General features: G+C 40.6%; 1 protein-coding gene across 3 annotated transcripts in view; it reads left to right on the forward strand.

The window, feature by feature from the left end:
* Positions 1-1,566: 1,566 nt before the first annotated feature.
* Positions 1,567-27,946, forward strand: part of LOC137965684 (uncharacterized) — a 107,427-nt gene continuing 81,047 nt past the window's right edge. For 2 of the 3 annotated variants that reach the window (XM_068811995.1, XM_068811997.1), the window contains exons 1-8: positions 1,567-1,966; positions 8,350-9,087; positions 11,512-11,629; positions 11,729-11,826; positions 11,959-12,105; positions 16,410-16,478; positions 16,567-16,689; positions 21,870-22,019. In XM_068811995.1, the coding sequence (XP_068668096.1) occupies positions 1,808-1,966; positions 8,350-9,087; positions 11,512-11,629; positions 11,729-11,826; positions 11,959-12,105; positions 16,410-16,478; positions 16,567-16,689; positions 21,870-22,019 (1,602 nt within the window). In that variant the 5' untranslated portion in view covers positions 1,567-1,807. The remainder of the gene's footprint in view (positions 1,967-8,349; positions 9,088-11,511; positions 11,630-11,728; positions 11,827-11,958; positions 12,106-16,409; positions 16,479-16,566; positions 16,690-21,869; positions 22,020-27,946) is intronic. The other variant, XM_068811996.1, reaches the window with a different exon arrangement.

Raw genomic sequence — 27,946 nt, forward strand, 5'->3', positions numbered from 1 at the left:
AACACCTTTACACAACTATAAATATAGCCCCAAGGCATGAGGTAGAGTATTCAAACCTCTTACTTTTGGCTTAAATTCGTCCTTACGCCTCTGTCTCTTTTCCTCTTCCTTTTCTCTCTTGGTTTCTTCTCTCCTCTCTCCCAAAGCTCGAGTTTCTCTATTCTTTCCTTCATTTGGGATCTCTTAGCTTTATGCGTTGGCCCTATAAATCAACATGGTATTAGAGCTAGCAAATATCTCATATGGAAAATGAGAAGGTGGAGAAGAAAGAAGAAAAAAAAAAAAAAAAGGAGAGTTTTCTTTTTTTCCTTTAGTCTTCTTTCCCAATTCATGTTTTTTCATTGGATATTTCACTTTCTTACCGTATTTTCGTATAGAAAATTATATATTATTGGAAATATCTTTGAGTTTAGTTTCCAACTAAAAAAAAATCATTGAAAACAACTTTTGCAAGAAAGAAAAACGACATCTGAAACAACTGAGGTCAAGCAACAAAAAAGTTTTATATAACAATAGAAAACTTCAACTTCCTAAATAGTTTATATCAACATTACTTACGATTTATATTGAGAATTATACATTAAAAGAAAGCTATGTGAGTTTACTTTCTCACCCAATAAATCGTTTTCTAATATGATCTTTCTAGAGAGAGATATCCACATTGGAAGAATCAAAAGTTATGTTGGTGTCCTATTGCATACCAAATTTAAGCCGAAATTTTTACTTTCACTTTTTGAGTTGCTAATGTTGGTTGAATTTCTTATTTGTTTTCAAATCTAGTCAAGATTTTACCAACTTTAGTATATTTTCTTCCTTTAAAGTTTCTTTTATTTGATCTCATAATACATTAGTTTTCTTTGGAGAAGTCTTTCTCATTATGAATTAATTTATTTTTTGACAAAGTTTGAAAATTTTGATTTCGAAATTTTGTTTCTTAGTTCTAGATTCCAAATAGGTGTCCTAAATCTCCTTTACTCAAGAATTTATCTTTTGAATATTTCTTTCCAAATTGGTCTAGTTGTGTTAAAAAGTAATTGTCTTATATGAGACGTCAATGTTTAGAAAGTTTTCATTATTATATTCCATTTAATTTTTTTTATTGAAGATTTTTTTTAAAGTTTTTTCAATTATCATATTCATAGAGGAATTATTTTGTAACCTCCCCCTTGAGTCAAACTTGGTCACTTTTTATCCTTATGTTGGTTTAAAAGTGTCTCATTCTTACTTGAAATTATGAGAGTTACTATCTTTCTATTTACGTACTTAATTCCTCAAAATATATATTTTAATTTATATATATTAAAATCACTTCAAAACAATGCCTATTAATCACTATCTAAAAATACAAGAGTGTGTTCAATATCTAGTTTGAGTCAAGTATTTTTATTCTTCGCTTATGAGGTATTTTTTACATGAGTTACCTATAAAAAATGAGTAATCTCATCATTTTTTTATATAAGTTGGGTCAGCAATAGAAGAAGAAATAAAGAGGTAACAAATAAAAAGGAAACGTGTAAAAGGTGAAAAATCTTCATGAATGGAGAGGCTTGAGAGTTGCTCCAGCATTGTGAAAGGTGAAAAAACATGGCTTCAATGAATTTCTCCAGTAGTCCGTGCCACTCTCCCGCCAACCGAATTTCGGCCTAGGTTTCAAAACGCTCGCCAAAACTGAGTATGACGGTTTTCTAACAGAGTAAAAAAAGGAAACAGAAAAAACACTATGAATAAATGAGGTCGGAGAACTGACTGGACCTGAATCGAATTCCAGTCAGATTGCCCGAATATCTGGCGGAAGCATTACGAAAATATGGAAGAGAAGAGGATAGATGTGGAGGTCCGGAGCCTCGACGGACAAACCACAAGAGTTTCGGTATCCTCAGATTGCACTTTTGGAGAACTGAAGGCTCTTTTGAAGGAATTCTTTCCTCCTGCCAAAACTTCACCTAATTTTCATCTTTATTACAAGGTGACGATGTTCTTTTGACTTCAGTTACTTACATTTCAGAACGATTTTTTTGTTAGGTTATTCTTTGTCTTACTGTTTTGTGCACTGTCTGTATCAACGACATTAGTGACAGTGCGGTGCTTTTAGTTAAGCACATTCAGAAACAAGGATGTGACGTTATAGCATTCGTTGAGTATATAATTATTTTAATGAAACAAATTCGGAAATAGTATAACGAGGTATTTCATTTGTTGAGTGTTGGGAATAGTCCTAGATTCTCCATTTTTAGTCAAAGAGTTAGCAACACCAGTAGTTGACCTAGGAATATGAAACCACTTACAAACAACATTTCTAGACAAGTCCTCAACCCCAAAAAACTGCTACCTGGTGCCAAGGAGGATCCTTGTTTTCAACACACCAACTGTTGCTGCATTCAGAATCACCTTCAACATGAAGCTTTTGTAAGAGTCGATCCTGTTCTTAGATCAGCCAATTCGGCTGCTAATTTGTGTGATAAATTGGGTCCCTCCCTGCAATCTCTTGTTGTTAGGGGAGGCCTCCCTTGATGTATTCTTTTACTTTTTTTTGTAATAAAATTATCACTGTTTAAAAAAAAGAGTCAATCTCTGAAAATTTGAAGCCCATATAGAGCACTTGAAGCTCAGCTAAGATGGAGTTAGTTATGTCAAGAGGGTAGGCGAATGGACCAATATGACCATTTTTTTGGAGCTTCGTAAAATTCTGCCATATCTAGAAGGTCGGGATTAGCAAGAGAGGAATTATCAAAGTTGAGTTTGCTGAAATCAGGTTTAGGAGGAAGCCATTCCACATGTTGCATGTGCTTTGGCTGAGAGAGGTTGGCCACATGGTACCAATTGCTTGTAATGAATTCTCCACTCATATCCTCAAAGGTATCAAGAGATCATAATCAAGAGATGATCCGGGATAGGATTTGTTCAACAGTGTTAGCCAGGGGGATGATTGCTGATGGAAACAACGTTGGTTATGTTCTCCCCAAATGCCCCAAGGGACAAAATTCGGGGTGGCTTAGCATTATGGAGCCCAACAGAGGGAAAGGTTTCCTGGTGCAACTAGTCATAAAGCCACAACATGAGCTAGGGGCACATATAAAGAGGTCAAATAGATTGAGGAAGTAGTCCACGTATCAGAATGTGGTTTATTATGTGCTCAAGTTGGCTGCATAGTAGACATAAAGTACTCGATAGCATAGAACCCGAGTCAGATTTATCCTGTTGATGTGCTCCAAATGAAAGATTTCATTTTTGGAGGGTCAGAGAGAGAGGCCATGCATAGATGAGAGTGAGGTTATGAGGTGACGATCCTGCGATTATCAAGGTGTTGGAGGGAAGAGCCCCGTTTTGCTTGAAAGTCTGCCAAGTGATTGGCAGATCTGGGGGTATGGATCCATGTACAATGTAGATTGGAAGTTATATTAAAAATTTCAAAATAAATATCCTAGTGCCGCTAGGGGTTGAATTTTCTTGGCACACCAATCGATGACGACCTTGGAATCTCCTTCGATGATGAGGGGCCCAACGAGACGGTCGTGGAAGACCAAAAGGCCTTGCAGTAGCCCAGTGAGTTTTGCGGTAGTGGAGTCGAAGATACCAAGAGTGAGCAGTGCTTCAAAGCTTCCAAACTCACAAATAAAGAAGTAAAGGTTAGTATCGCTTTGATGTTTCTTATTGATGATGCTATTCTATGGTGAAGAAGGATAGTTGGTGATACCGAGAGTGGAGAAGACTCAGTGAACACGTGGGAGGATTTTAAGTGCGATTTAAAGTGCCACTTAATAGGACTGATGAAGATTGGTTATACTCCTTTTTGGCGGGTCTTTGTCCTTGGGCCGAGCAAGCGTTGATGTGTCGGGAGGTGAAGTTGTTTGCAACAACAACCTCGGCCATGATAGAGAAGCTAATGGATTTAAAGAGAAATTTTGACGAAACTGCTACCAAGTCCATCGATAGAAATGGTCACAAGGAGATCACAAGAAGAAGTCTTATTCTAATCGGAATTCCAAGAATGATGATCAGAACTCCAAGAGTGGAGAGAAGAAGAAGAACCACTCAGATGAAGGTAATTCCAACAACCGAAAACTTACATGTTTTATTTGTGATGGAGATCACATGGCGAGAGATTGTCCAAAGAAGAAACTACTAAATGTTATGAAAGAGGGCGAGGACATTGAATACTCATGTGACGAGCCTCAAATCGGTTCAATGATGTTGCTCCAGTAAGAACTAAACAAGAGTTGTTCTCTCTCTGTCAATATATACATCATTTTTAAAAAAAAAACTAAACAAGAGTTTATTTATCTAGATGTGTTACTGAATGATAACAAGTGAAGGCCTTGATTGATATTGGAGCTAGCCACAATTTCATCTCGGAGGAAGAGGCGAGGCGACTATGCTGAAGTTGGGAACGAGATGACATTCGTATGAAAGCTGTCAATTTTGAAACCAAAGCTGTGCTTGGAGTGGCCAAGCACACCTGAGTCAACATCGAAAAGTTGGTAGGCCGTCTTGATTTTGTAGTAGCTCCAATGGATGATTTTAATGTAGTTTTTGGAATAGATTTTCTTTGTAATAACAAGGCATTTTGTAATGCAGTACATGGGAATAGTAGGGATTATGGATGAAAATGGATCATTTATGATTTCTGGAGTGGGGGACTATGTAAAGGAGAAAACTGCTATACTTTCAACACTCAAGAAGGGTCTTAGGCTTGGAGAGTCCATTGTTTTTGTTTCTTTGGGAGGAGATGAACAATAGATTGAAGGTTAGTCTATGCTGGTTGAAGAGAAGAAAGTCATAAAGGAGTTCCAGGACTTCGTGTTGGAGGAGATACCAAAAAACTTATCTCCAAGGAGGGAGGTTGAGCACGTGATCAAGCTCAAGCTGAGTGCCATACCAACCTTGGCACCATTCTGCATTGATTAAAACGAGTTTCAGAAGCAGCTCAAGGGAGAGGATGGTAACGAATCCCCTCCTTGCGATTGCATCAAACTCAATTTTGATGGCAGTGCTTTAGGTTGTCTTGGGCCTGCTGGAGCTGGTCCCCCCCCCCTTGCGATTGCATCAAACTCAATTTTGATGGCAGTGCTTTAGGCTGTCCTGGGCTGGCTGGAGCTGGTGGTGTTTTCAGAGACAGCAGTGGAGATCCTATTCTATCCTATACTGGGCCGGTGGGTATTGCTGTTTCAAATACTGCTGAAGTGAGTGCTCTTCTATTCGGCCTCAAAATCTTCAATAAGCGCCTCCATGGCAAACTGCTTATTGAAGGAGACTCAAAGACTGTCATCAGCTGGTGTTCACAAGATAGCTCCCCCTCTTGGCGCCACTGGCGAATCACTGATTGTATTGCTAACATTGTGTCATCCATTCATTGTAATTGGAACCTCATTCCTAGATCAACCAATTCTTTAACTGATAAATCGGTAAAATTCGGAACTTCCCAGCAATCTCTCATTGTTTGGGAAGGCTTCCCCCTTTGTAATTTGCTGAGCTCTCTCTTAATAAAATTCAGCATCATTTAAAAAATAAAAAAGATCCGAGGGTTAAAACAAGATATTTTTGCTCTTCTTGCAATTGCTGCTCAAGTCATTGTTGGAGTGATGTCAATTGAGTCTGGCCTTTTCTTCTGCAGTTTCTGGAGCAAGAATTTGTAGTCGGAATTCAAACTGCAGAGGTTGAAGATGACCTCAAGCTCCAACTATCGTTATTGGATGCAAAGCCACCTGCCATATGATTGTTTGCATTTGTATGAAACACATCCATGTAATTGATTTGTGTTCTAGCTGCAACTCTGAAATACTGGTATGGAATGACGAACCAAGTCCCAATCATAGGATGTCAACTGTCCGAGCTATTGAATCGAGTCTGGACTCATTGGTTTGCGTATACAGGATGCAGAATTGATTTCAGCTGCTGATTTGCACATATCTGGAATGCAAAACTTCATCTAACGTGGTTTTGCTGAGCCACTAGAGTCAAGGACTGGGCTTATCTATGGTCTCTCTCAGGAATACTGTGTTGGAAATATAGTGCAATATCTGTGCAGCATATTACCAAATTATGCTTGTACTAGATATATGGTGTTGGATTATTACTTTATTTGAAAGAAGGTTGCACTTGAAATCTTTGTCACTAGCCACATATCTTTATTCAATAAGCCACTCATCTATGATATATACTAGCTTAGCTTCAAATTTGGAGTTCTCTCTGTTTCAATCATTACCTTGAAGGCCAGTTTTTAGATATATGAGTCACTCAGCCATGCAAAAAATGCCAAAATGTGGTACACCGAAGCAGGAAAACATCCATTTTGATCTAAGTGTTTTCTAAGATGTGTATGACTGTATCTAGATGTATAATTTGTATTTTGTTTTTGATTGTTAGAAGTGTAAAATGTATTGCTTAATCCAAAACTATTTTGTAGAAAAATCATCAAAATTTATAACCGTCAAATTCAAGTGCTCTTCCATTCATTGTTTCATTCTTTTCCTACTTGTTTCTTCTTGTTCTCATATAGATAGTTCTTCACAAATTCATGTTTCAGAAGAAAACTTCAATGAATTCTTTATGCTTAATTGGTTAAAGTTGTGCGTTTGTGTTTCTTTCTTTCCTCTAGAATTTGGCTGGTTGAGTAGTTTTTTTGGCAAGAGCTAGGCTTTGAGCAAATTCCTATGGTCCTTCCCTTGTAGAAGGTGATTAAGTGGTTACAATTATTAAGATGACCAAGAAAATGAATCGTTTGTGGTGTTTCCTTAATCATTATGATGAGATTGTTTACATTTGCAATGCCATTGTACTTGTGTGTGATGAGACTTGAAGAAGTGATGATCATACACCCTGAGTGTGACATGAGTTTCCAAACCCACCTTGTTGAGGGAATTTTTGTCCTTTCAATAGTTGTTTTGCTCATCGCTTCTTTCCTTTTTATTGTACTCTTCTGTGTTTTTGTGGCTGTATTTCACCACTTGAAAAGGACTTTTCTATGTTTTTCTTCTGTTAATGATATTCTCACAATTTTAAATGGACTCCCATGCTAAACAGGGAACCTCCCTCCAAAACCTTATTGTTGTGGGTGGCCCCACTCTATAGGCTGTATTTTCTTTCCTCTGTTTATAATTGTTAAGGAATAGTCCCACATGGATTAGTGAGTACAAAGATCTTGAGTTTATTAGTTGGGAAAGAGGTTTCCTAAGTTGGCTAGTCATTTTGGGATAGGGCCTTGGACCCAATTTAACATGGTATCGGAGCGGGCACTTATATGTGGGCCTGCACCTTTGGAAAAGTAAGAAATAGACAGTTGTGGCTAGGTCCAGTGCAGAGGCAGAGTATCGAGCAATGACTCATACAGTTAGTGAGCTTATGTGGATTAAGTCTGTGCTTCTTGAGTTTGGTTTTATGTTACCTGACCCTATGGTTATGAATTGTGATAACCAGACATCCATTTTTATTGCCAGCAACCCTGTATTCCATGAGAGAACGAAACATATAGAGGTTGACTGCCACTTCAGTAGAGATGCAGTTATGCAGGGGAAGGTGGTAACTCCTTATGTAAAGTCTTCATACCAGTTGGGAGATATATTTACCAAGCCTTTGGGGAGACGTGAACATGTATCCTTTAGTGACAAGTTGGGATTGTTTGATATCTACTCTCCAGCTTGAGGGGTAGTGTTAAAATACAAGTTCAAGGGTATTTTGGTCATTTTTTATATTTTTAATATTACATTTTCTCTTATAGTATGGCTATTAGATAGAGAATGTCTTATTTTATCTCTAGTTATATTTTCATTCAATTTAGACATGTATTTTAGGAGATATGTAATTTTGAGTATTGAGGGGCATTTTTGTCTTATTGTAAAATTTCACTTAAACCTTGATTATAAAGAAGCAGGATTGGGCCTTGGACCCAATTTAACATGGTATCAGAGCAGGTACTCATATGTGGGCCTACACCTAAAAACTATCTACTTGTAGAGCCACAAAAGAGGGTTTACACCTAAAAACTATCTACTTGTAGAACCACAAAAGAGGGCCTACACCTAAACTGCCTACTCCTAAATTATCCACTTGTAGAGCCACAAAAGATGGTCTACACGTGAGAGGGAGTGTTAAGGAATAGTCACACATGGATTAGTGAGTACAAAGATATTGAGTTTATTAGTTGGGAAAGAGGTTTCCTAAGTTGGTTAGTCATTTTGGGATAGGGCCTTGGACCCAATTTAACAATAATATTCACACATTCCATAAGAAAATGATATTCTCACAATTTCAAAACAAATAAATGTTATATTTATTCATACATATGTATTTTTTATAATATCTATCTTTGTTGTTTGTTTTCTTCCTAAACATGTGTATGTTATCTTTGTGAAGGGAATGAAAATGAGGCCAGGGTTTCAGATCACCAATAATTCAATTGATTCAGAAGGTTTCGTCGTTCTTGTTCCTTTTACAGTGAAGAATATTCTCCCTGCAGAACATCAAGAATATGACATTAGCAGTTCATTGTTGAGAAATTCTCATGATACAAGCATGTCTTCAGCTTCAGACACTGCATGGTCTGACATAATGCAGGATCTGTCAGTTCTATCTGATATGTCAACAAAAGGGTTAGAGCCCAGCATAGCTTCTGAGGATACTGTCTGTGGAGACAGGAACTCTAATATTTCTACTTTGATTGGAAAGCAGAAAAGGTGCCTCAAAGGTCAGAAAACTGGTGATATGCTCCACAGTATCTTGCACTCAAGTTGTGAAAATGTTTTTGGTGGACAGAGCTGCAGCAATCTTCATCAGGCTCTTGAGTCTGCTAATTGCTTAACCAATTCCCTGACAGGGGACTGTTTATTGTCTGAGGAATTTGGAACACTTATTATAAAAAATGCAGATATGATTCAGGTGGCCCATGGAAGTGAATTTTGTGCTTGCCCGACATGGTTGAAGAAGTTGCTGAAAAGCTTTACCTTTTTAAATATTTACTCAGGATTTATTCAAATGCTTGGTCAAGATGTTACTTATAATTGTTTAAAGGAAGCAATGAATCAGTTTAACAGTTCCACTCTTGGTGAAGTATGCCTTGCAGACGTAGAGAATCTTTCTCTTATTTGTCCTAAGGTAAATCTACGATCTTTAAGATTATTTGGAGTTGCTGTTTTTAGTTCATCTTGAAGAGTAGGTATCCTTTACAATGTCTTTTGATACTTCCTGCAACCTACCTGCTATTGATAAAACTGCAGCATTTGGTGCATGCATGCTATAATATATATGCCATAATGCATTTAGGTTTTATGTTCATCATCAATAAATTTGGTTTCTGAGATCTTTCGGAAAAAAAATTTGTTTTTTAGTTTTCATAGTCAAATTTGTACCTACATATGAGGTATTTTGTGAATTTATATACCAAACATTGCAGCTGGATGTCTGTTACCAAGATTTAGTTTGCTGTTTCTTCGCAGCCTTGCCTTTGCCTTTTATATTATCAAATTTTCATTTAAAAAAACGGCTTTGTTGGTTTTTTTTTTTTCGGTGCAGTCTAGAGGGCAGTATACAGTAATTGGTGAACTTGTTGATTTGCAGTTATAGCCCCTCACCTCATAATTCTTCCCAAATGGACCACTTCAGGCATTCAATCATGAGGGTTCATGACTCCCTCTCCCCCCCCCCAAACGAAAGGCGATTTCATGCGAAATGACTATCTCAGCCATCCGATCTTGATCAACGGTGCGAAATGAAACCCGGTTCCCGCTCCACACTCCCCTTTCTTTCTCTCTTCTCATTTCTTGCCTAACCCATTGCTCGCCTCGTCCCTCGCCATTGCCGTTGACTCCCGCAGCCTCGTGTCGCCCTCACTTCCCTGTGCACTGTGCATTGCCTTCTTCACCCTCGCCTTGCCCTCACCCTCACCCTTGCCTCACCTCCCCGTGCGCTTCCTCCTTCACCCTCGTCTTTGCCTTCGACTCTTCCTTTGTCACCGAGCCCTTCCACTCGGGTGAGTCGCTGTCCCAGTCTGACGCTTACTCCTTCTTCCATCTCTTCCTTTGCCATTGTCCCTGTTCGTGGCCTATCGCCGAGCCCTTCCTCTTGGGTGAGTTGTTGTCCTTGTCCTCCCGGGCGAGGCTGCGGGAGTTGATGGCGATGGTGAGGGATGAGGCGAGAAATGAGAAGAGAGGGAAAGTAAGGGGAGCAAGGAGTGGGAACTACGTTTCGTTTCGCGTCATTGATCAAGATCGGACGACTAAGATAGCCGTTTCACATGTTTCAAACGAAATCGCCTTTCGTATTGGATCAGCTCTATATATATATATATATATATATATATATATATATAACCAGGTTGAAATGGTACCAAAGTACCTTAGTGGAGGAAGTAAGATAACAGTCTGAATTTTGGCTGACTTTGACTTAGTTTGCACCATTGAGGAGGACTTGCATTCATAATAGTGTATGGTTTTCAATCTCCTTATTTTTTTTTTTTTTGAAATATTGCTGAAATTTATTAGAGAAAGAAGAGGATTACATCAAAGGGGGGGAACCATCCCAAACAATGAGGGATTGGAGGGAAGTCCCCATTTTAGCTAGTCTATTGGCAAAAGAATTTGGTCACCGGTTTACATGATTCCAAGAGCATGAAATAACAGATACAATATTAGAAATAGAGTATAAGATAGGCTAGTGGCGCCACAGAGGATTGGCTGAATCCGAGCACCAGCCAATGACGACGTTGGAATCTCCTTCAATAAGCAGATGACCGGAGTGTTACTCCTTAAAGGTGATCAACCCGTGAAGAAGGATGGAAACTTCAGCAGACGTTGAGTTGGCATTACCCAAAGGACCGGCATAAGAGGGGATAACATCACCTGAGGAGTTTCTGAAAACACCCCCATAATCAGCAGGTCTAGGACAACCGATGGCGCTGCCATCAAAGTTTAACTTGATGATACGTAGGGGGAGGAGACCACTCGACCATGGTAGGGGTCATATGTACCTTCTTTGTAGTAATACCTGAGCCAGCTGTAGCAGGTGGTGTGTTCAGAGGTCACAGCGGAGACCCTATTCTTTCTTATGCTAGTCTGGTGGGCATTGCTGATTCTAATACTGCTGAAGTTAGTGCTCTGCTGTTCGGCCTCCAAATCTTCAGGGGTCGTCTCGATGGCAAGTTAATCAGTGAAGGCGACTCGAAGACGGTTATTAGTTGGTATTCCAAAGACAATTTCCCCCCTTGGCACCATTGGCCCATCACTGATAGTATTGCTGACATTGTATCTTCTACTCATTGTAATTGGAATCTCATTCTTAGATCAGCTAACTCTTTGGCTGATAAATTGGCAAAATTCGGAACTTCCCAGCAATCTCTCATTGTTTGGGAAGCTTCCCTCCTTTGTAAATTGCTCTTTTGAGCTTTTGTCTTAATAAAAATCAGCATCATTTAAAATAAAAATAAAAATACTATTGTTTATATGTACCTTCTTTTGGAATCAATAGTTCTTATGTGGAATTCCCATGATTTGGTTTAATAACCACTTGTTACTCTTCTTCCAGGTTGTGAAGTTTGTTGATCAAGAAAGTGCAGCTTTCAAGTTAGATGAGATGGTTGTTATAATGAATTCTTCAACACAGTTGGCAGATCAATGTGAATCAGAAAGAAGTCGGAAATGTGGTATTATTGCAATTTGTTCTTTTCTCCCTGCTCATATGGCTGGTTTTATATATTTATTTTTATATGTATGTATAACATCTTAATATGTTCCAACCACAGCTAGAAAACAGTTATCAGTGATGAAAATCATTAAAGCTATTGAAAGACGTGAGAGTTCTTTCAAAAGAGATGTTTGGGGGACTATAAAATGTTTTGCGGTGTGTCCTCTACTTTGTGTATCCTCATATATTTGATGTCTGATTTTATTTTCTCCATTTATTTTTTTCAATCCTTAACTTATGGTTTGATAGTTTTCAAGTATGTTTGCATGATCAAATGTTGCTCTGCAGGGTAAAACTCTGTGCTGCGGTGGAAATTCCAATTTCTTTTCAATCAATGATCTTCTCATATTCGTGAAGGAAAAGAATGTTCATGCACAAAATAGTGGACTAAAGCGTAGAAGACAAATAGAGCCAACTAGATATACACGTTGCAAGGTAGCTTTTTGGGATTTGGGCTTGATTTCTTAACCATTACATGTCTTTGTTGTTTTCGTAATTGTTTCTTGTGGTTTTGATCCTGCAAACATTTTTAGATAAAGGATCTGGGTCGGTTGAAATACATTCTTGGAATTGAAGTAGCCTGAAATTAGTAAGAGGTTGTTTTATCTTAGACGAAATATGTGATGGACATGCTAGAATAGTGTGGGATAGCGGGTGCCCATCTTGTAGAGACACCTACAATAGTTAATCACGCCTTCATGATGACACGAGTTATGAGCTTAGGGACAAAACTTAGTATAGATGTATAGTTGGGATACTATATGCTATAGTTACATGACCAAATATTTCTTTTGTAGTAGGGGTAGTTGGTCAGTTCATGGAATCCCCACATAGAATACATTTAGAAGATGTTCATAGAATTTTTAAGTTTCTAAAAGGTGCTCTTGGAAAAGGATTGTGGTACACATAACACGATAAAGTTGATGTTATGGGTTATTCTTATGCTGACTATGCTAGATCAAAGTCAAATAGAAGGCCTACAACTGGATATTGTTCTTATGTGGGAGGTAATTCGATCAGTTGGAAAAACAAGTAATGGAATGTGGTGGTTAGATCAAGTGCAGAAACAGATTATAAAGTCATGACACATATTGTTAGTGAACTTATGTGAATAAAATCAGTTCTAGTAGAGATGGGCTCCAAGTCAATGAGTTTATGGTCATGAAATGTGATAACCGGGAAACTCTTTTTATTGCAAACAATCAGGTGTTTCATGAGAGGATGCAGCTTATCAGTGGCTGCGGTTTGGACGAGATCCCTCTCTCCGGGAAGACCTTTACTTAGTCAAATGGTCAGCAACGTCCAATCCTATCAAAGTTGGATCGCTTTCTTGCTTGCCTGGACTGGCTTCAATTATATGAGAATGTTTCGGGAAGGGTGCTTAATAAGGGTCTGATCATTGGTCCATTTTGTTCTCACCTTTTTTTGGCAACTGGTGGACTTGGGGAGGAAGATGCAATTGGCCATCCCTTCTCTGGAGGTCTTTGTTTCTCCTTCTCCCTGTTTTTAAATTGGCAGTGTGCTACTTCGTGGGTGATGGCTGTAAAATTCAGTACAATTGGAGTGGATTGGGACCAATAAAAGATTACTACAATGCCTTATTACCGATCATCACGTGCCGTGATGTTACTATTGCTCTCGCTTGGGATATTAGTGCTGGGAACCCTCATTTTCACCATGATTTTGATTATGCGGAAGCCTCTGAAGTCTACCACTTGATGAGTGATGTCGCAAAATCAGGAATCATGTTCAAGACAAGATGATTTGGATGCCTGCAGCACATTAGGGAATGGACTACTTGCCGTGTAGAACACGAGGCTGCTATTGCCTGGAGACTCTCGGCCCTCAACAAAGTAAAATTCTTCCTCTGGAGTACTTGAATAAAATTCTCATAGTGGACAACCTCCATAGGCAAGGTAATCTTAATCCGAGCAGCCTTTGCCCCTTTTGTAATTCCAATGATGAAAATGTCAGCCATCTCTTCCTTCATTGCCCATATGTGTAGCACGTTTGGACCTCCCTCCTTCACCGCATTGGCCTACAACTTTGTCTCCCAAAGGATCTAATTGGAACATGCCGGCTGCTCTTGGGGATATCTATTCCCAAATTGGGAAAGCTGCTCCTTTTGGGATGCCTAGCACATATCCCTTTGTGCCTTTGTATTTAGAGGAACAATTGCAGATTTGTTTGCAAATTTGGCAGTGTGGGAGATACCATCAATGCATTTGGGCATGTTTCTTCGTGGCTCCACACAAGGAATGAATTTGCTTGCCTGTCAGATGTCCCCCTCCGTGTCAATTGGTGTGCTCTTGCCCAAATGTCTGCTGCTTCCAAGCAACCAGTTATGACAGAATGACAACCTCCTCCTCTGGGCACCATCAAACTTAAACTTTGATGGTAGCACCCTTGGCAATCCTGTTGCAACTGGTTTATGTGGTATCTTTCGGGATTCCAGTGGAACTCCTCTCATTACTTATTCGGGGCCATTGGGAATATTAGACTTTACCTTGGTGGAGCTCTTTGCCCTTCTCCAAGGTTTCATTTTTTATAGGGATCACCTAATGGTCCTTTACTCATTGAGGGGGATTCTAAGGAGGTTATTGGCTAGTGTTCTTCCTTTGTTGCTCTACTTTGGTTGCATGGGGACATTTTTTATTAAATTTCTGACGTAACTTCTATTATTTCTTCTTTCTGGTCTCATGTTCCTAGGTCAACAAATTCCTTTGTTGACAAGCTTGCCAAGCAGGGGCCTCCTTCCAATCCTTTGTTGTAAAGGGAGGGCCCCACTAATTTGTATTTCCTTATTTTGCTGAAATAATAGTACATACATTTCAAAAAAAGTAGCATGAGTTAAATGAGTTTTATATGTTTACCTTAATTTTTATTTCCTTTTCAGTACTAATGTAACAAGAGTGATTTTGAATTGCCCATAATCTGTGAGTTTAGAAATATCAAAGAGTGGAGCTAAATCCGGGGAAACCAGGGACTGGCTGGGTTTGGTGGGGTTATCAGGATGCCTCTGGTAATGTTCTGTTCTCCTTTGCTGGCCCAATGGGCTATTCGGATTCGACTGCTGCAGGGCTCCTGGCCTTATACCATGGGCTAGCCACCTTCAGAGAACATCTTCGCGCCCCCCTCATTGTTGAAGGGGATTCCACTGTGATCATCCACTGGTGCTCCACTGTTGCTACTCCTCCTTGGAGACATTGGTATATTTATCATTGTGTTTCAGACCTTGCTGCCAACCTTACTTGTACATGGTTACATGTTCCCTGTTCTGGGTGTTACTGGAGGCCCTCTTATTTTGTAATCTTTCTTTTGATTAATATATTATCACTTATATAAAAAAAAAAGAGTGGAGCTAAATCCAGAGCTCAAGCCTCTCCTTTTGGTTTCCTGTAATCTTTTTCTTCAATCTTGCTGTCTTTCTCAGCTCTCGGTTCTGTGTCTGTTCTCTCAATCTCATTCTCTCTTGCTCTGCCTTTTTAATTAGTTTCCAAACCTTCTCTGCTTTTCTTTTTTTCCCTTTTCTCTCCTATTTACTGGTTTTAGTTAATTCATCTTCCATGAAGCCCTAATTACCTATTATAGTAAAATTACAAATGCTGTCACCACATGCTTATTCATTGTTTTTACTGGTACAATCATGCATACAAGAAACAGAACAACTCAACACTGAACAAAAGCACAAGATATAGTGAGTTCACCAGTTGATGGAATATAGGATTTTTCTGTCATAGAAATGATGAAAATATCAGTTGGAGTGTGAGTTTCATAAGGACCTATAGTTCTCATAATGTCAAATATCAGCAAGTTAGAGAGTGTGTATGTCATGTGATGGAGTTTTACACAAAAATAACTAATGAAAATGGACAGATGAAAGTTCCTCTTCTCTACCAAAAACCCTGTTTGGTGTCCTATAAAGTTAAATGTTGAAATCTAGAGCAGCTATTGTAACCATTGATTTTTTACTTTTCTGAGTTGACTTTCTTAATAGAGTTAGAAGTTATTATTTCAGTTAATTAGGTTTTCCCTATTTTCTAGGAAAGTGTTTTTTCTGCAGAAAGTAGATTCCTAGGGTTTATGGGTTGCAGGGACATGAATGTAATTTTTAGTATTGTTTAAAGATATAAATAGGGGCCTATAAAATCCTTATCTTCTCCAACACTTCTCTTACAAAATTGACAATGATCATTATGTTTGAGAAGTTAACTTCCAGTTCCATCTCTCTTAGCACAACTAACGCTTTTGAAGACAATGAGTATGTTTGAGAAGTTAACTTCCAGTTCCATCTCTCTTAGCACAACTAACACTTTTGAAGACAATGAGAAATGACATTTCAACGAACGAAGCTCCTCAATGAGGAAAAATTACACAAGAGGATTTATAAAATAAGAAGATGAAAAATAAAAAAGGAATAGTATGTCTATGACAAGATATCGTTTACTGACACCTTGTTTAGCAAGGGAATCAACCAAACCATTATCACTTCTAAGGTGAGGCACCAAGAAATGTTTAAGTTGCTAGAAATATCCATAATCACATCAAAATAGAAGAGAAATATGCCTGGCAGATATTTATTTTGCCATATTCAAAAAGATACTATGTTGTGATGGGATAGGTAATCAGATCGCATCTAATGTTTGTTTACTACAACCCATTAACTTGTAGGTCCTTATGTTTCTTAGTTAACCATTTGGAATGTCACATCATGCTTTACTAACTAATTTAATCAGCAGGAGACATGCCAATTACTACCTCTAGAAATGGTTGAACATCTTAGAAAAGTCACTGGATCAAATGGACAGGTTTTTTTTCTCTTACTTGTAAATATTTCTCACTTCATGTAACTGTGGCCACTTGCACATTGTGAATACTGATGTTTTGCCTTAGCAGATTGTGCATGTTGAAGAAATTGGTGGTAGAACAGCTTCTTATGTTGATCTTCCTGATGATCTCTCAGAACCCATGAAGAAAGCACTTAATAGGATTGGCATCTCCAAGTTATACAGTCACCAAGTAAGGATAATGCACTTTATTGTTGATAAGTTCTGCCATTTTTGGGTGCATATCTTGAAAGACCCAGTTTTGAACTCACTTTCCTGTTGCGCCAGTAATATATCAACCTCTATCTTTAGCATGTTGTCAGAGACCTAAAGATAGCAGACAGTACATACTCTTCAAGTTGCTCGAGATCATGTCCTTTGCTCAGCAAATGTGGTGGCTGATTCCCTTGCCAAGGAGGGAGCTATGCTTCAACATCTTGTTGTGAACTTAGCCCAAATTGGCTAGCCTTGTATTTTGTTTTCTGTTGTTTGTTTGTTGTGCTTTTTGGGCTTCTGCCCTTTTCTTTTAATAAAATTTCTCATCTTTCTGAAAAAGGAATCAGCATCTATCTTTCTCTCTGTATCACATATAGACTCTAACAAACCATAGATTTCCACCCTCATAAGCACAGGCTTGTGCATCACAAACTCACCCATCTCACCAGTAGAGTACACTTGAATATTCCAGTTTTGGACTCTGAACTGCAAATATATGTTTGGGTATTTGAAAATCACAGCCATGAGACTCAAGGCTTTCCCATAGTTTTATTTTATTTTCTTAATGGTGATTTTTTTTTTCCATTAATGAATAATCAAGTTACAAATAAAGGGAGGGAAACCCACCCTGAAATTACAAGAGGGAATAACATGACCATGACTGACCCTCTAATCAGAGACCTCTGCCCCATTCCACAACCCTGCTGGTTAACCCTAGATGCAAACTGCTCAGTTGGGGGGATTCTTGTTGCATGGAACTCGACAAAGTTCGATGTGCTTGATAGTAGAGTGGGTGACTTTTCCCTAGCTATTAAATTCAAGGACATCGTGGCTAGCACCACATGGTGTCTGGGGGCATATGCAGGCCCAACGCTCACACATGTCGATTCGAATTCAGTATGAACTCTCCCATGTCATTGAAGACTGGAACGCTCCCTAGCTTCTAGCGAGGGATTTCAATACTATTCAATTTTGCAATGAAAAGTTACCACCAACACCCCACATCATTTCGATGTGTATTGGTGCATTTCGTCTGGAACAAATTCTAACCTTCAGAAAGTCTTTTACATGGAGCAATTGCCAACTGAGATTAGTCCTATTTAAACTGAACTGTTTCACATGTACTAACAATTGGCTCCAAACTTACTTGGAAGCCACAACTTCCATTATGGGGAAGGCAGTATCTGACCATTGAATTATTATCCTTGACACAAAGTTGAGTAATTGCGTACACAAGCTCTTCAGATTTCAAAATTCATGGCTCGAGGATAAAGATTGTGTGGCAGGAGAACTCGTGTATGGGGCCAGCTGGGGGTCTCATTGGAATGAAGCTCAAGTTGAAAAAAAATTGAAATAGTGTTCCAAGGCTGCTCAAACCTCCCTCACTGCCAAAAGGGATGCCCTATAATCATAGCTTGACTCCCTCAACCTCATTGAGGAAGGTAGATCCCTTTCCCCTCTTCCCTTCAAATTTTCCGATTGAATCACTGCCTCAAATTCCCTTCAAAGTCTTCTTAACCATGATAAAACCAAATAGAAACAACATGCTAGTTTTAGGCAGTTGAAGGAGGGTGATGCTGCACCACTTCTTCCGCTCCATTAGCTCGGCTAGAGTTCGATCTAATAGAGTAAATTCCCTCCAAATCGGTGGCAAATTAACCTTTAATAGATTTGTTAAATTAGGTCCAAGACCCTATCCCAAAATGACTAGTCAACTTAGGAAACCTCTTTCCCAACTAATAAACTCAAGATCTTTGTACTCACTAATCCATGTGGGACTATTCCTTAACACTCCCCCTCACGTGTAGACCCTCTTTTTGTGGCTCTACAAGTGGATAATTTAGGTGTAGGCAATTTATCTGTAGGCCCTCTTTTGTGGCTCTACAAGTGGATAATTTAGGTGTAGTCTCTATTTTGTGGCTCTACAAGTAGATAGTTTTTAGGTGCAGGCCCACATATGAGTACCTGTTCTGATACCATGTTAAATTGGGTCCAAGGCCCTATCCCAAAATGACTAGTCAACTTAGGAAACCTCTTTCCCAACTAATAAACTCAAGATCTTTGTATTCACTAATCCAAGTGAGACTATTCCTTAACAAGATTGATGATTACTAATAAGCTATTAAGTTTCTAAACAGGTCTCTTCACTGAAGAATGCAACAATCAGCCTTTCCTCAACAAACTTCTGTTGGAAAAGCTCTCTGACCAACAATATAACTGGTGAGAAATACCCTTCACAAATAAGGAGTTGGAATATGTAGTGACACTAAGGGTCTGCTTGGAACCCCATGGAAAAGAAAAGAAAAGAACAAAAAAGAAAAGAAAAGAAAATTAGAATATGACCATTATTATTCCTAAAAATAGTTAGTGAAAAGGAGAATTTGATCATTATCTCATTTTCACTAACTATTTTTGGGAATAATAATGGTCAAATTCTCATTTCTTTTCTTTTCTTTTCTTTTCTAGGGGTTCCAAATAGACCCTAATGTTACTTGACATGGCCCTCAGGCCAAATGGCTTTAATGGAGAGTTCTACAGAATGGCCTGGTGCTTCATTCATCTCCCTAATACCAAAGAAAGAAAGTGTTGAAACAGTCTTAGACTTCTGCCTCATCAACCTTATATGCAGCTTTTACAAGATAATCTCCTATACCCTTGCCTAGAGAGTGAAGACAATCATCCACCACTTCATCAGCAATGAGCAAAGCTCCTTCTCGAAAGACAAGAGTTAACCTAGACGCAACCATGAGTGCGCAGGAAGCAATTGACTACTTCAATAAAGACACTAGGGAAAGGATCATATTGAAGCTTGACTTCGAGGAAGCTTGTGACCAGGTTTCCTGGCAATATCTGGATTCTCTAATGGAATGTAATGGATTTGGAGAAAAACGGTGTATGGATACACAACTGCATTTCATCACCTCGATACTTGGTTCTTATGAATGGAAGTGTGTGTGGCTATTTCGAGGGCACCTGAGGCTTCTGCTAGGGCGACTTTGTATCTCCTTTATACATTCGAGATAATGTCTGGCCAGAACATATATTGGCAGAAATCTACACTCTCTGGATTCATTGGACCAAGCTACCCCTTGACGCTCTAGCAACTTGGTAGGCTGCCGCTCTGCCAATCTTCTTGGAATATACTTGGGCATCCCTCTCTTCAATGGCAGGATCAATAGGCTTCTTTGGGACCCAATCATTAAGAAGCTCCACAGCTCGCCATATGGAAAGAAAGGATGATCTTGAAGGCAGGGAGAGTAAACCTCATCCTTGTTTGCCTCTCAGGCATTCCTGCATATTACCCACCAAGGAAATTGAAAAATCATGCTTGACTTTCTCTGGAAGTGATCAGTGGATGGATTCAAATACCATCTAGTGAACTGGAATGATGTTTGCAAAGGAAGGAAGCAAGGAGGACTGGGTATTTGGAGAATTAGAGAGACAAACATTGCATTCTTATCTAAGATGTGCTGGAAGTTAAACATCAACAAAAATATTTCTTGGGTTCCCTTTGTTAGGAGGAAGATGGGAGAGCAACCTCAATTAAGCTCTCCAAACCTCAGCTATACAACCTCACCGCAACCGATCCTGAACAGTCAGGAAAGCATTCCAGTTAAACGGGGGTCAGACTTCTTGGGTCTTTTGGGATGAGGAAGTTGACGAAGCCAGCAATCTCATTTTGCATTCAAGGGAATTCGGATCAGGAGTCACTCAAAGGACTAGATGATCTGGATGCTTTCTGATAGTGGAAATTCAGCAGTCGTGTCTGCTTACAATCATCTAAAAAATGGGGTAGTAACTAATCGCATGAAGTTTGCATTGCCTAGATGCTCTCGTGCTAATTGAAGTTGAAATTTTTCCTATAGAGTGCAATACGAAATAAAATCATAACTGCTAACCAGTTAAGGAAATGGGGTACGGTGATTATCAATACTCGGTGTATCTTTTACGGCAATGTGGAGGAGAATGTCAACCATCTTATCGTTCATTGTAACTTGAGTCTGGACCCACTTTCTCTACATGATTGGGCTGAATACATGTCTTCCTAGAAGTCTAGTAGAGCTTGCCTGCCTTGGGAAAGTCACCTGTGTCTCAGAATTTGGAAAATTCCTCATCTCAGTTTGCTTGTCCATTTCTGTGGGTCTTTGTTGGAAAAAAACAATAGGAAAATTCGGGGCATTGCTAGCTCCCTAAGCTTTTTCATTGACAAAATCTTTTCCTCAATTCAGTCCTTGATTAGCTCCCTCCTTGCATTTGAAAGCCTCTAGAGTGGGCTCCATAGACATAATTGGAAGCTTGTTGTGCAGATGTTTGGTCCCTTGAAGGGTGGTGATCACTGCATGGAACACCCCACTCCCCTTCTGAGATGATGGCAGTCCTTCTATGAAATCATAGACATTTCTCGCTCCTTTAGTTGTATTTGGAGTCATGTCCAAGGTCAGCTAATGATTTAGCTGATTCTCTTGCTAAGTAGAGAGTCTCTCTCCAATCTCTTGTTGTAATGGAGACTCCCGTCTGGTTATTTTTGCAATTCTTTGCCTGTGGATCTTGAAATAAAACGTATTCCTAACAACTTTGTTGTCCAAGAAAACACTCTTTGGCAATTGATCTGAGAAATAATTTGCTGACCCAAGTGTATGCTTCCATGAGTTAGTTTAACCCCCTATGATGTGGCATATTTCATTGGCCATGTATCTTAACTTCCAAGGGGGCCCAGTGAGCTTTGGGAACCATGATATTACTATTTCTGGATCACCTTTAATGATCATAGGGTCTGAAAAATTCTGCTCGTAAAGATGGACTCCTGAAAGGAGGCAGCAAGTTCAGCCCCTAAGGAGCTACATGAACATGCTTGATCTGAGAATAATAATAGGATTGTCGCATATAATTCTTGATAGTACCTCCAATTCAGCAGGGCCCAGATTGTCAAAGGTTTTCATATAGCTTTTAAGCCGCTAATGTCAATATATATATATTTTTTTTAAATGATGCTGAGCTAATGTCAATATATTGATTGGGTGGTAAGCTTCGCAATCAACAAGATTTCTAGATATGACCTGTTACTGTTGACACGTTTCAGGACATGGGATGATTCTTAAGTCCAGATGTAAAGTGAAATTCTTTACTTTCTTTCTGTGTTTTGATTTTTTTTTCCAGGCTGATTCAGTAAAAGCATTGCTTGCTGGAAATGATGTTGTTGTGGCAACTGCAACATCTAGCGGGAAGTCTCTGTGTTACAACCTACCAGTTTTGGAAGATCTCTCCCAGAATTTATCATCTTGCGCTCTTTATTTATTTCCTACAAAGGTTAGAACCGAACTAAACTATTCTTCAAAATCTACTTTCTTTGGTGTTGCGAATCATATTAAGGTGCCTACTGTTTCAAGTTGTATCTCAGCCATTCTGTACCACAATGGGTTATGTGGGAGGATATGATTATTTTCTTTTAGATTTGTGTCTTCTTGCATTGATCTGAATCTTTCTCTTTTTTTTTTCAGAAGTCAAGAAGTTTTGTGAAGATTTCGCTAAATAATAAGAAACAATATTTTCTCCCAAACTTTTGGAATCTCACTGGTAAAAAGAATTTCAAACTTCACAAAAAGCTGACTATAAACAGGGTGATCGTATTGTAGAGCTAAATGCTCTACAATCAGAACAAACTAAAGAGAAGGAAGAGAGATTAGGGTTTTATGAAGTATTGGAAAGAAGATTTTTTCTCTCTATTCTTCACTTTGAAAGGGTTCAATGGAAGCAAAAGGTCCGCTTCAAGTGGTTGGCTGAGGGTGACGCTAACACAAAGTTCTTTCATGCTATTGCCTCGGCCCGCAGGAGGACTAACCGGATCACCTCCTTGTCTATTGACAACGAGGTTACCTTGGATAGGACCTCCATCACTAATGCCTTTCTCAGTTTCTTTGCAGATCTATACAGGGAGGAGCAACACTCCGGCCCAGACTTTCCAGCCTTCGCTTCACCGCGATTTCCCCCATATTGGCGAATTTCATTGAGCTTCCTTTCTCTGACTTGGAGGTTGAGGATGCGGTTCTGGGTCTCCCTCAAGATCGGACCCTGGGGCCTGATGGGTTCAACGGGGAATTCTATAAGTCTTGCTGGCCTGCCTTGAGATCGGATATCATTTCCATGGTCCGAAGCTTCTTTGATCGTGGAATCACCAACGTCGGAATAGAGGTCATCTAAGACATCTTCTCCAGGATGGTCCCAGTGCTACTTCTAGATACCCTTGCAATCCAAAGATAGGGGACTTCATCCTTCCAGAGACGGGTGAAAGAGCTTAGAAGTATGTGGCTGCTCTTCAGATAGAACAACAAAAATTCGACCCAGAAACCTGGGCACAGATAGTGGAACTTGCCAAGGTGATGGGCACCGTCTACACGGAGCCCCTCAGGGAAGATAAATACTTGTTTGAGAAGTCTAAGAAGAAGACTAGTGATCAATGATCATTATCTCTTGGAATGTTCGAGGAATAGGATCCGTGCATCACCGTGCCGCAATTCGGGACCTCCTTGCCTCTACCCTCTACTAAGGCACATGTTGCTATTTTTCAAGAAACAAAGGCGGCTTCTCTGCCCCTTGGATATCCGTGAGCTGTGGCCTCTCAAGGAGCCTGGATGGATTTGTGTGGATGCGATTGGATCGGCTGGCGGCATTCTGATTGTGTCCCACACTAATACCATTGAGGTGATCGATCGCCGCTGTGGCACTTACTTCCTCGGAATCAAATTGAGAGACAAAGGATCAGGGAACATTTGGTGCCTTGTGGGTGTGTATGGTCCTACTAGACACCATGAGAGACATCCCTTCTGGGATGACCTTTTGAGGACTTGTCAGAGGTGGCCCATTCCTTTGATGCTTGTGGGAGATTTCAATGTTACCCGCTTTTGCCACAAGAAATCCCCGCCCTCCCGGAGAATCACTACCTCCATGAGGCTATTTGCAGACTTTATTGGCAAGTGGGATCTTGATGAGGTTACCCTATCTGGGAAGACCTCGCTTGGTCAAATGGCTGACAGCCCCCCGTCCTCTCCAAGCTTGACCGCTTCTTAGCCAACAACGACTGGCTTCAGTTATACAACAATGCCACAAGCAAAGTCGTTGTTTCCAACCATTGGCCGATTATGGTAGATACCCACTTCGGCAGTTCAACAATGCTTGGATGGTGGACCCCTCTTTTGACTCCTCTATCCAGTCCTTCTGGGAGAGGATGATCGTGATGGGCCTGACCGGGTGGAATTTCCCAGCCAAGCTCAAGATGCTAAAGCCGTTGTTGCGATCATGGGCCTATGCGAGAAAGGCCTCTTCGTCAGCCGAGAGAGCCTTCGTCCTTTCTCAGATTTCCATTCTTGACTCTGAAGAGGAATCTAGAAGCTTCTCTTCCTCAGAAGTAACTCAGAGATACGCCCTCCAAGGGCAAATGCAATCCTTCGCTCATAGTGAGCTTGTGCACTGGAAGCAGCGTGCAAGATTTAAATGGCTCGTTGAGGGGGATGCCAATACTAAATTCTTCCATGCAGTTGCCTCTGCTCGGAGAGGAGCCAACCGCATCACCGCACTCAACGTCAATGGTGAGAGTTCCTCGGATCGATCCCTTATTTCAGACTCACTGGTGAACTTTTTTGCAGAATTATACTCTGATGGCCAGCTAGTTCGCCCTTTCTTCGAAAGGGTTCATCTCTAGGCTATTCCTTGGGCGGCAGCTAGTCTCATTGAGCTCCCTTTCTCCAGTAAGGAAATTGAAAAAGCAACATTGGGTCTTCCTTTGGATCGTGCTCCGGGGCCGGATGGTTTCAATGGGAATTCTATCGCCGATGCTGACCCTTCATCAAAGACGATATTGCTTGCATGGTCCACTCGTTCTATCAACATGGCATCAGATATAGGAGCATCGGAGCTTCGTTTATTGCCCTCATCCCTAAAAAAGAATGTGCAGAAATTCCTTCTGACTTTCGGCCGATTAGCCTCACCACTAGTGCTTACAAGGTGCTTGCACGCCTCCTTGCCAATCGCCTCAGGGCGGTTCTCCCTATTGCCACCATCATGGCTAGAGTGTTTTTATCAAGGGAAGAAATCTATTAGACTCAGCCATGGCATGTCACGAGCTCATCCACCATTTTAAGGCTTTAAAGCTTCCCAGATTCATCCTAAAGCTTGATTTTGAGAAAATCTTTCACAGAGTTAATTGGAAGCTTTTGGGCACTCTCCTGGGGAAGGTGGGATTCGGGGAAAAATGGCGCTTCTGGATTCAAAGTTGCATCTCCTCTGCAAGCTACTCCGTTCTTCTCAATGGAACAACTTGCGGTTATTTTAAGGGATCCAGGGGAATCAGGCAGGGAGAACCCCTTTTCCCTTTGCTCTCCAATGTGATAGCGGAATACCTATCATCTTTGATCTAGTCGGCCAAAAACCTGGGTTGGCTCCTCCCCATGACGGACTGTGCAACCTTTGATGTGCCGATCCTTCAGTTTGCAGACGATACAATTTGCTTTGGGGTTGGTACTATGGATTAGATCCGAAAATTATGTGCTGTATTGAGACTATTTGAACTGGCTTCTGGTCAGAACATTAACTGGAAGAAAACCACCCTCCTAGGCTATCATATTGACCCACCTGTGCTTCAGGGTATGGCTAACTATTTGGGGTGCTCAGTGGGAAATTTGCCAGTTACATATCTTGGACTACCACTCTTTGACTCTCGGCCTTTGGTGACGCTTTGGTCCCCCCTCATCAAGAAATTTGAGAAGAGACTAGCTACTTGGAGGGGCAAGCTTTTATCTACTGCTGGGCGGCTCACTCTCCTCAAGTCTTGTTTGGCAGGACTGCCAAACTATTTATTATCATTCATGCACTGTCTGGCCTCCATTTGCAACAAGATTGACTCCATCCGTCGACGTTTTCTCTGGAGGGGATTAGAGGACACCTTCAGATATCATTTGGTGAGTTGGAAGGATATTTGCATGCCCCGAAATCAGGGTGGTTTAGGCATTCGGTCTACGAAGGAGATGAACAATGCCCTTTTGCTCAAATGGATATGGAACTTCAACATCGAGCATAACAGCCTATGGGGTGATATGGTCAGGTTCTATCTTCAACCTTCGGGTGCGTGGTGGAGGGAGGATGGTGCTACTCAGCTCCTATCCCCGATATGGAAATCAATTCAAAAGCTCCTCCCAATATTCAGAGATGCAACTTCCTTTCACACAGACAATGGAAGGACCCTCCTCTTTTGGTCGGATGAATGGTGCGGCCCCTGCCCCCTCTCCGAGGATTTCCCAGGGCTCTCTAGGGTGGCGAGGGACCTCTCTTGCTCAGTGGCTGATTCTTGGAGAGATCACTCATGGAGTCTTACGTTTCGACGGGGATAAATGATGAGGAAACTACGGTTTTTTGCTCTCTCCTCTCCAGACTCAACAACACTACTATTCGTGAGCATGCAGTTGATAAACTGACATGGAAGCCCAACATTAATGGCTGATTCATAATTGCATCCGCCTACTCTCACATTAGAAAACAAGATTACAGCATGCATGAGTACAAGGCAAACCTGGCATGGAAGTTCTCAGCGCCTAATAAAATCAAATTCTTCGTGTGGACGGCCATCAGGGAACAAATTCTCACCTCTGACAACCTCCATAAAAGAGGTTACACCGCCTCTGATTGCACTTGTCCCCTATGTGGTGTGTGCGACGAGACAGTCCAGTATGTTCTCTTACATTACGAATTTTCATGGCAAGTCTGAATGAAGATATTTCAGAAGATTGGTCTCCAAATGGGTATACATTAGGTCCTTCTTGGCACCTTTGAGATGGTTATGGGGATACGCCTTCCTAAGTTGGGCAAGATAATTCTCTTGGCATGCCTTGCGCATGTCCCATGGTGTATATGGCTATAGCGAAACAACCGGAGATTCAACTCCAAGGCTAGCAACCCGGGTAATATAGCTTCTCAGGCAGTGGGCCTTATCTCGAGCTGGCTACATTCTAGGAAGGAGTTTGCTTCTCCATCTGGCGTTTCCCTTCGAGAAAATTGGGGTTTGATAGCACACATGGTGGGCCTTTGTAGGAATCTGGTTATGGCCACCTGGGATCCTCCCCCTTACGACTGCATCAAACTCAATTTTGATGGCAGTGCTTTAGGCTGTTTTGGGCCCGCTGGAATAGGTAGTGTTTTCAAAGACAATAGTGGAGACCCTATTCTATCCTATGCAGGGCCGGTGGGTATTGTTGATTCAAATACTACTGAAGTGAGTGCTCTTCTATTCGGCCTCCAAATCTTTAAAGAGCGGCTCCATGGCAAGCTTATTATCGAAGGTGACTCAAAGACTGTAATCAGCTGGTGTTCAAAAGAAAGCTCCCCTCCTTGGCACCACTGGTCAATCACTGATTGTATTGTTGACATTGTGTCATCCATTCATTGTAATTGGAACCTCGTTCCTAGATCAACCAATTCTTTGGCTGATAAATTGGCAAAATTCGGAACCTTCCTACAATCTCTTTGTTTGGGAAGGCTTCCCCTCGTGTAATCTGCTCGTTTGAGCTCTCATAATAAAATTCAGCATCATTTAAAAAAAAAAAAAAAAAAAAGAGCATGGTTGCCACCATTATTGCTCTGGTCTCCAAAAAAGCTAGTGTGGAACACCCTCAGGATTACTGGCCGATCAGTCTCGTTTCGAGTCCTTACAAGATCATTGCCCGCATCCTGGCCCGTTGTCTCAAGGTTGTTCTTCCTACCATCATCCACGGGGTTCAGAGCGCCTTTATCAGAGGTCGTGACATTCTTGACTTTGCTATGGCCACCTATGAGATTATGGATCATTTTACCAAGTTAGGTCAGTCGCGGTTTGTTCTCAAGTTGGACCTCGAGAAAGCTTTCGACCGGGTGAGTTGGTCCCTCTTAGACGACATTATGTAGTATATGGGGTTTGGTGACAAATGGAGGTTTTGGATACGCAGTTATATCTATTCGGTCTCGTACTCCTTGCTTCTCAATGGTACGGTCTGTGGCTTCTTCTAGGGCACTCGAGGCATCTGACAGGGAGACCCCCTCTCCTCGCTCCTCTTCAACATTATTACTGAATACCTATCCTCTGTGTTCTACTCTGCTCACAACATTGGTTGGCTAGAGGCCGTCTCTGATTAGAGTTGTTTTGACATCCCCCTGCTCTAGTTTGCGGACGACACCATATGCTTCGGCAATGGCACTCTTGATCAGGTCCATAA

The sequence above is a fragment of the Aristolochia californica genome, unplaced genomic scaffold, assembly GCF_029961685.1.
Source record: "Aristolochia californica isolate CCGP_79_NKW_82.1479 unplaced genomic scaffold, dmAriCali1.0.hap1 SCAF_5, whole genome shotgun sequence".
Classification (NCBI taxonomy): domain Eukaryota; kingdom Viridiplantae; phylum Streptophyta; class Magnoliopsida; order Piperales; family Aristolochiaceae; genus Aristolochia; species Aristolochia californica.